The following is a 9,253-nucleotide window of genomic DNA, read 5'->3' on the forward strand; positions in this document are numbered from 1 at the left end:
TTAATAATTATCGTTTGTCGATCGCGAGATTATGCATATAAAATCTTAGCATGTGGTTTAGTGCTCAGTAAATGCTAGCAGTCTGTAATAATAAACATTATTAGTTAAGTGCATACTCTGTGCCAGGCATTTTATATACATGGTCAGCAATTCTCACAGCAACTCTGAAGGGCAGATATGACTATTCTCATGCTCAGGTGAGGATATTGAGACCAAGAGAAGTAAAAGTAACTCGCCCCTGGAGCCACAGCTAGTAAGCGGCAGAGCCGGGATGTGAGTCCCACTCCATCTCTAAAAAGCTAGCTCAGGCGACAGAAAGAGAAGCAAGGGGAGGCTCGGAGAATTCGCACCCTTGGGGAATGGAACCCTCAAGGGTGTTGGAGAAGGAGTTCTGGGCGGCCCACCCAATGCTTTAGGCCTCGTGCACTCACCTGCCACAACTATTATGGGAAGCATCTCCTTGGAGGATAACCAATGAACACCCGGTGAGGGTAGAGGGGGAGAGGAAAGACAGCTCACACAGATGGTCTTCCTCCCAGCACTGACCTCGGCTGTACTGTGCAGGGTTTAAGCACAGAGATTCGCCATGACCCAGAATGTTTTGCAGGAGTCACTACGTGCCTCAATCTCTGCAGTTTGCTGCACAGAGACAGTTTTTGAGGTGCTGCCTGTGAGTACTTCCTAAAAGGGACCATGTGACAAACTGAGCACCTACTCCCTCGAGGGGGAAGGCAGAACAGGCCATCTTATTCTGAAGGATAGTGGCCGAGGCAGACTGCTGACCGGGGTTCTGCCCACAGCAGGCACCTACCCTCCCGGCATGTGGGCAGGAAGGGTCAGAGGACTCCTCTAGCCTTCCTCCCCACCCTCACTAACAACCTCTTATACCTCTGCACCTTCTACCCCCAGTGCCTTATCCTGGCTTATTGGATAAGAGCCCCAAGACTTGGCCATGGCAGAGAAAGTGCTACATGGGCCTTTGTGGTCATAGTGAATGGGGGAGAGGTTGCGCGTTCAGAACTGGGGACTCGTCAGAATTCAGCTTGGGGGGCTTTCCGCCCCCATCCACACCTCGCCATCCAATGAGCAGATGACACAGACACGACGCCAGGAGATGAACAAGATGCTCACGCCGACTCCCGGGGCTGCCTCCTGCTTCTGCACTTCCCATCAGCTTGGCCTTGCGTCTGACCCCCCTGTGCCCCGAGCCTTCCTTCATCCATCAGAGAGAACAGTGTAGCAGCGAGGGCGATGCCCGTGTCAGGTGCCTGGGCCAGAGCGCAGCCGGCAGCCACTCTTTGAATTTGTGGCTCCTTACTGTCAGCTGAACCGCTCCGTCAAGGAAAAATCCCTCCTGATTCTTTTCCACAAAAGCGCGTGTAGTAAAACTGATCTCCAGTTCTAGATGGAGCCTGACACTGGGAGACCAAAGAACAAAAACCAGCTGTGAGCTGATGGGTGGAGGGCGGAGGGGACAAATGAAGAATGAATCCTTAGCCTCTGCAGAGACCCGCTCATCCCGTGGGTGCTTCCCTACGCTCAAATATCTCAAGTCCCTCTTCCAGCATCGAGGGGCAGGGCTTTGGTTTCATGTCTTGTTTCTGCTGGGTGATCCTAGGTGTTGTTATCCCATTTACAGATCAGAGCACTGAGGCTCAGGGAAGCCACGGAATTACCCAGGGCCACAGAGCTCATCACTGGCTGCTCAGGGCCCTCCGGGAGCCTGAGAAGACATACAGATTGTGACAGATCGTGACTCTCCCCAGCTGGGAGCCCTATCCAAAGGCTCTGGTCTTCTTTCTTTCTCTCTGTGGAACATGAGGGCAGAGAACAGGGTCGATGTCTCAGCATAGTGAAGAAATCCAGAAAGTTACGAGTCAATTAGATGGCAGGGTGGCATCGAGGGAGGTTGCTGAGGATGACAACCGTGATTTGTTCTTGTAGTCACGTTTGGGAGAGTTCAGTGGGCAGACCATAGAGTCAAGGAAGAAAGCCACTGTCAGAGTGAGAGATACATCTTGTGCTGTGGCCTGGCCCTCCATGGGTCTCTCTCTCTCTCTCTCTCTCTCTCTCTCTCTCTCTCTCTCTCTCCCCGACAAAAAGTCTATTCTTATTATAGACATCCTTATTATTTTCTATTTTATACTTAAATTTTATTTTGGAAAAAAAAAAATAGTTGGTGGTATTTGCACTAATGGGTCATGACACACAGTTTGAAAGCACTGCCTTCCTTCCTGTGCCATTCCTCACACTCCAGGATGAGGCAGAGCAGCTCGGCCATGTGTATCTGCTTCTGAACAAGTGACCTGCGCAGGTGCCCCCCCGACACGTACACCACATGTATAAAGGGAGCACTTTCCCTACAAAGCAGAAACCCCCAGTTTGGTTTCAGGAGGGAGGGAGCCAGCCTCAGCTCTACTCTGGGTCCGGGTCAAGGGTCCGAGTTTGCTGTCAGCCTTCCCAGGGACACTACTGGCTCTGGCTCAGGCCTCCCTCCCCATGCCTTGCTTCAGTATGGAGGCCCTGGGGACAGCCCAGAGTTCACTACCACACACTCACACATACTCACATGCTTACACACACACTCACTCACTCACTATGCTTCCGACAACTCTCCGACACCAACTGGATGTTCTCAATTCAATCAAAGCTGACACTGACTACACAGAGTGAGCGCAGACCCCATAGGTTAAAGGACAAGGTCCCCAACAAGACTGCCCTAACCGCAGGTGCCAGACACAAGCGGGGTCCCCAGGCTATACCCATACTTCTATCTGACTTGGCTACAAGCACGACGCCCCTTCAGGTTTGATAATTCACTAGAATGACCCAGAGAACTCACTGAAAATACTATACTTATGATGACTGGTTTATGATAAAGGATGCAACTTGAGAGCAGCTGAATGAAAGACATTTAGGGGTGAGGCCTAGGGGTGGGCGGTGTACCCTTCCACATCCTCTCCTGGTGGAACCCCACACATCACCCACATGTTCACCAACCAGGGCCTCCACTGAGCCTCGGTGCCCAGAGGTCTCATCGTGTTTCATTTCTAGGCACGAGTGATTAAATGAGCGATTAAATTGGTGTCATTTAAATGTCATTAAATCAGTGACTCCTTCCCCAGTTCCTCTCCTCTCCCAGGAGGTCAGGGGTGGGCCTGCAAATTCCAGCTCTCTAGTCACATGATGGCCTTTCTGTGGCCAGCCCCACCCCCCACTCCCACCCCCACCTCTGCAGCTAAGGGCCCACCTGTTAGCTTAAACTCAGGAAATTCCAGGGAGTTTTGAAGCTCTGCCAGGAAAGAAAGACAAAGGCCAGATATATATATTTTTTTACATCACAGACACACTCATTCACACATACAAACACTCTCTCTCTTTCTCTCTCACACACACACACACACACATATACACACTCCCTCACACACTGCTGGTTCTCACCGTTTTGGTGGGCAGGAGGTAGCTAGGCCTTGGACCTCTGAAGAAGAGGCAAAGTGACCTATTTTTTTGAAAGACAGTGCGTTACTGGGGCCAGTTCAGGTTCGGGTGCCTGCATCAGTTCAGGGATGTTGCGGTTTAAAGCAGGGCCGGGCTGTGCTGGGAGCCCAGGTCTGGCCTCTGAGCGAGGTCCCCTGGGGAGGGCCCTCTTCCAGGCTGGGCACCTGTGCAGGCAACATCCCACCTGCCTCTCGTTTCGGCCTCCAGAAGCCCCCCGCCCACCCTCCCCTGTCCACTCCAGGTTCTCATGCTTTCTCCACCCTGCCGAGGTCCAGGGGCAGGGCTGGTAAACTCATTTCCGACCATGGTTCACTGAGGTTCAGTGACTAATGGATTCGCTGTGTCACTGCTCCCAAGGGGACAGGCACTGTCACGGAGAGCAAAGCCTTAAGCCAAGGGTCCCGCCCTCTGTGGGCCTGGTGGACGGGTTGTTTGTTGAGTGCTCAGGATCTAGGGTCAAAGGGCCTGAGTTCAAATCCTAGCACCAGCCTTTAATAACCCTGTGGTCTTAGGCATTACTTACTCTCTCTACCTCAGTTTCCCCCTCTGTAAAATGGGAATAACAGTAGCACCCCCATAGCTTTAATAAGAGAATTATGTTGGAATCTAAGGAACTGGTGTTAGGGCTTGGGGCAGACTAGGAAAGCAACATGTGTTAACTGTTAATATCAATAATAACAGTATTATAATATTTCGTTAACAATGGTGATAACGTTGTATGAACAATCCTAATAATGAAGCAATATGATAAAAAATAATAATAATAATAACAATGGCAGAGAATTTGGAGCATCACCGAGGAGCGGTAGAATAGTGTGCCTCAGTGGGGAGAGGAGGAAGGGCCAGCTCGGTGCTTCCCCAGAGCCTCTCACATCTGGGGCCATGTCCTCAGGGATGTCCCAGTGACCCTCCACTCACCCTTCAAAGCCTCAGCAGCTTTGGCCAGGCTCCTGGGTTGCCAAACTCCATTCCAGGTGCTTGGGGCCTGAGTGGGAGAAGCTTAGACTCCAGGCCAAGGGCAAGGGGACACTGTGACCAAGTCCTCTCTCAGGAAAGGAAGGAATGGTGACCCTGCCCTGGCCAAGGGACACCACCTCCCCCTCCCCCAGGGGAAGCTGTAGAGATTCCAGAAGGTGTCCGTCATCACCCGGAAGGAGGGATGAGCTAGGGTGGGGCCAGGGGAGAGTATCAAAGGAAGTTTTAAAAACCCTAGAGTTTGAAAGGAAGCAGGGTCCCCTCGCCCCCATGGTGGCTGAGGGAAGGGCGCTTCCCCTGGGGGGCCACCGTGGTCATGAAAACTGTGGAGTCACAGCCCCCCTCCCTGAGCTGAACCACCGACAGGGCAGAAGTAGGAGTCGGGGCTGTAAGGACGCCAGCCCCGGTGCACTAGTCTGCTAAAATGAGGTCTCTGGGCCTCCTGGAGGAGCAGAGTCCCCCACCGGAAGGGACTGTGTGCAGGGAGGGCTGAGTGGGGTGGACATCTCAAGCATGGACACCGGCATCTGGGGCCGAATGCCAGCTCTGCCCCGTACAGCTGTCCTGGGGGCCAAGCCCACTCTGGTATTTACTCAGTCGTCACACCAGCCCAAGGAGAGGGATAACGTTAGGGTCCGAGAGTGCCTCCGTTTCTTCATCTGTCAAGTGGGGATAACAACAAAACACGTCAGAGGGTTATCGAGAGGATGGAACAAGTGAATATATGCAAAGTGTTCATTCCTGTTACAGAGAAAGCTCTATATTGATTATTAGGCTATTTTTATTTCTGCGGGGGGAAAAAAAGAGTGTGAATTGACTAATCTGTGACTGTTTCCATCAGCCTCCCTCAGAGCGTACGTGGGGTGTGAGTTGAAGTTCAGCCTGATTCTCAATCATTAGAGCTTTTCTGAGCGTGGACCGTGGACCACCGCCCGTATCGGCTGATTCCGGATGCCCCCGCCGAGCCGGCATCTCGGAGGTGGGACACAGGAGTCTGCATTTTAAATGCCCCTTGCCTACAGCTCAGAATTCTTTGGGAAACGTCGAATTAGTTGAACCCCTTCCATGGGAAAATGACAAATGGAGACTCAGGAGCCAGGGGACTTGGGCCAGGTGACAACTGGCTCTTGGGGCAGACTCCCCAGTTCTCCTGAGGGGTGCTACATTGCCCACCCTGCCTCTTTGTTTCTGGAACATTCCAGATGACTTCTCATCTCACCGCTGTCCTTCTCACCTCCACCCAAATCTTCGATTCATAGAGTCCCCACCGGCTTCTGTTGCAGACATTCCTCGTCCGCCGAGATGGCAGCTTGAAGCACCTGGTGCTCTGTGTCCACTTCCCTTCCCCGAAGGAGAGCTCGCCCAAAGTGCTCCAGTACGCCATCAAAGAAGAAAAATCAAGTAAGTGCTCGTCTTTCTGCTCTGGCCTCCGACCCCACAGCAGCAGCAGCAGCAGCAGATGCTACACCCCTAACCACAGACACGCCTGTCAGGCTGGAGGGGTTTAAAATTAGAAGAAGGGGGAAAGCTCTCAGTGTGCCGAAGCGGTTTTGACCAGGTTTGTTTTGAACCGGGTTTATCACGTGGAGTTGGTATGAGTTTCCGCTCACCCATGCCACTGCTTGTTGGCTTTGCTTCCTCGTGGCTGCTGTGAAGTTCCTTCCGGTTGGCTCGGGCTAGAGAGAGGGAAGAAATGGAGAGGAAATGTCTGGGCCCCTGGATCCTAGCGGCAGCTCAGCACACACTGAAACCATGACGTGGGACAAGTCACTTAACCTCTCTGACCGTCTGGTTTCCCATCTGTCAAATGGACATAGCAGTCGCTTCCTGCCTGTATGCCCTTTGTGAGGGTCAAATGGGCAAGCCTTTTGATAGACACAAAGCCTGTGTCTGTATAGGGCTGCCAGGAGCGGGCCTGCACTTCAGTGGGAAAAGTGTTTGGGCCCCCCGCCCCAAATCAAGGGCGAGTTTGTACTGATACGCAGTGAAAGGGCTTGGGCTCGCCACCCCCATGGGCCATGCCAGGTGTTAGAAGAATCTGAAGACTATTCTAGCTAGGCACTTAGGTCCCTTCTAGATGGATCGAGGGCACGTGGTAAGCTTTCTACTCTTGGTCAGCAGCACGGTAATAACAGTCAAAGAATAGAAGATTTTTATTAAGTACTATATGGATATGATATAAATATATTTACATAATTATATGTTATATAATTTATATTTACATAATTAAATATTACATATTTTTAAAATATTTATTAATTATTTAGAATACTTGTTTCTTAAGTGATACTTATACCTGACACTGAGAAAGTACAAAGATGAGTAAGACAGAGTCTGGGCTCAAGGGCCTCCCAGTCTAATTGGAAGGTGGAAGACATGGTGGTGGGAGAAACAGACATCAACACCTGCTGTGCAGTGTGACAGGTGTGACGTCAAAGGGACCCTGGGCCAAGGGGCACAGAAGATGCAGATGTGAAATCAACTCAAAAAGAGTCTGGAGACTTTGGCTAGAAATAAATGATAAGGATTTATTCAAGAGTCATAAAATCTACAGACTGGAAACACAGCTGGGCAAAAACCCAGGTGTGTTCCCAAGAAGAAAGAAAACTTGAGTTGTTATATTATAAAGCACATTCTTGAGAATCATCAGTCCTGCATTCTTGGCCCTAGGACTGATCCAGGACAGTTATCGGTCAGATGTCAGTGGTCTGGAAGTCTGATCACATCCCGTGGTCGGGATAATGGATGTCAGTGGATGTCAGGTGGTCTGGATACGTGAGTCCTTCTCGGGGTAATCAGAAGGTTATCTGGAGGTCTGGTATATGTGCAGATGCATATCCAGGTGTTGAAGCAGAACCAGAAAGTTCAGACGTTTGAGTTCCCAGGCGAGTTAGAACAAGAATAGAATCATTTCCTCAGGCCTCAACCTACCTGGTTTTAGTAATTTAGCAGCTTGACTAGGTGACTGCATTTTATTTCTTCACTCTATTCCTCACAGATCATCATGAGATTCCGGGAGGGTGTCAAAGGGGAGGGAACACAGGCTGGGTCCTGAAGGGTTAGTGTATTAGTTCAATTAAAGGCTAATTTTCTAGCTCAGGAGGTACAGGAGAAAGTGAAAGCAAAGACAGGTTTCTGCTCTCGCCGTAAAGGGGCCTTTCTATAGAGACCCGGGCTCAGGAAGAATGAGTAAAACACGATTCACACGCTTCTGTATTCGACAGACGGTTATTAAGTATCTGCTCTGTGTCAGGTGCTGTTCCACCGCTGGGGACACAGCAGGATCAAAACACAGTCCCTGACTCTCAGGGCTTACATTCCAGGGGAGAAGGGGCGGGAAACAAGGAAACAACATAGGGTGACTGTCAAACGGAGAGTCGGACTGTGGAGAACAGAGAAGCGGGATCAGCCACAAAAAGCGTAATGGCTTAAACCCAGAGGAGGCTACTTTCCCACTCACGTGTGAGATTCCAGGTCATTGCGAAAGGCTCCTTCAGGGCCCCTGGCTGATTGATGGAGGCTCTGCCACTTTGAACTAGCAGCTTCCAGTTTCCTATGGTTGACACTCAGGCCAACATGCTGGAAGGGGAAAGAACGAGGAGGGGGCTCGCGGGCAGGTCTCGCCAAGGCCTGCGCTCCAGTGTCTAGAACTCGGTCATATGACCTTGGGCACCGGGCCCCTGCAACGAGGGTGATAACGGTGCCTCCCTCAGAGGGCGCTGGAAGGAGTTAGCGTGTCTAACGTGCTTAGGACAGGGAGCCTCTCTTCACGTGCTGGATGGGATGCTGCCCAATTCATGAATGGCTCAATAAAGCCAATTAGATATTTAAACTAAAAAATTAATAAAGTGCTTAGGACAGTACTCAGGGCATAATAGGATGTTAGAATAGTGTTTGTTGTTGTTTTTGTTGTTAACCCTCCTGCAGGATTAAGCCAAAACGGGGAGTAGACTAAGCCTACACACATGGTGCCGAGGTCCTGGGTAAATCCCAGCCGAGCACATGGGCCTGTTTCTCATGGGAAGAGGGAGCCACCAACCTCCTGAGTCCTCCTGTGGCTATGGTGGCTGCAGCGGGAGGCGGCCTGAGAAGGAAGTGGGCAAGGGAAAGGCCCAGGGCCTGGAACTGGGGCCTTTTGTTGGGGTTCCCCACACAGGGCTGAAGCCAAGGAAGGCGACAAGGGGATCCCCCAAAACTGGGTGGTCAGCCTCATCTTTGGCCCCACTCTGTTTTGAACAAGAAAGACTCACCTGGACCAGCGCTATGCGTCAGTGTGCTTGGGCTGTTCTCTAGTTTCTTGTTCAGAGTTTCTTTGAAAAACCCCAACCGGTCAGCTCGGACTGGTTATGCCACAATAACAAACAATCCTAACCTACAGTGGCTTGCACGCAGACCATGCGTGCACACACGGCACTGCACACAAAATGACGTGAGTGTATTTTTCATTCACGTTACCTGTCAGCTGAGGTTCTTTATGAGAACATCTTTACTCTGCAATCCAGGCTGAAAGAGCGGCACCCATTTGGGGATGGAGGGGAAGGAAAGAGATGGCAGAATTCCACGATGGCTCTCAAAGCCTCAGAGGGGGCAGGTCTCACATCCACTCACATCTCCTTGGCCAAAACAGGTCAGATGGCCAGGCCAGATACCAGTGGAATGGGAAGTATTATCCTCCTGCCGGAGTGTGACCAGCAGGGAGAGGTAGCGACGATTTTGAACAAGTGTTACCATCTGCTGCATGCCCGCCCTCTCTCTGAGCTGCACTCGGGTGATAAGAAGG

At 51.2% G+C, this 9,253-nt stretch overlaps 1 protein-coding gene across 3 annotated transcripts in view; it reads left to right on the plus strand.

The window, feature by feature from the left end:
- The window catches only part of RIN3 (Ras and Rab interactor 3), a 117,324-nt gene that overhangs the window by 41,783 nt on the left and 66,288 nt on the right, over positions 1-9,253 (plus strand). For all 3 annotated transcript variants that reach the window (XM_011373163.2, XM_023538351.1, XM_011373162.2), the window contains exon 3: positions 5,757-5,874. In XM_011373163.2, the coding sequence (XP_011371465.1) occupies positions 5,757-5,874 (118 nt within the window). The remainder of the gene's footprint in view (positions 1-5,756; positions 5,875-9,253) is intronic.

The sequence above is a fragment of the Pteropus vampyrus genome, unplaced genomic scaffold (genome assembly GCF_000151845.1).
Source record: "Pteropus vampyrus isolate Shadow unplaced genomic scaffold, Pvam_2.0 Scaffold219, whole genome shotgun sequence".
NCBI classification, from domain to species: domain Eukaryota; kingdom Metazoa; phylum Chordata; class Mammalia; order Chiroptera; family Pteropodidae; genus Pteropus; species Pteropus vampyrus.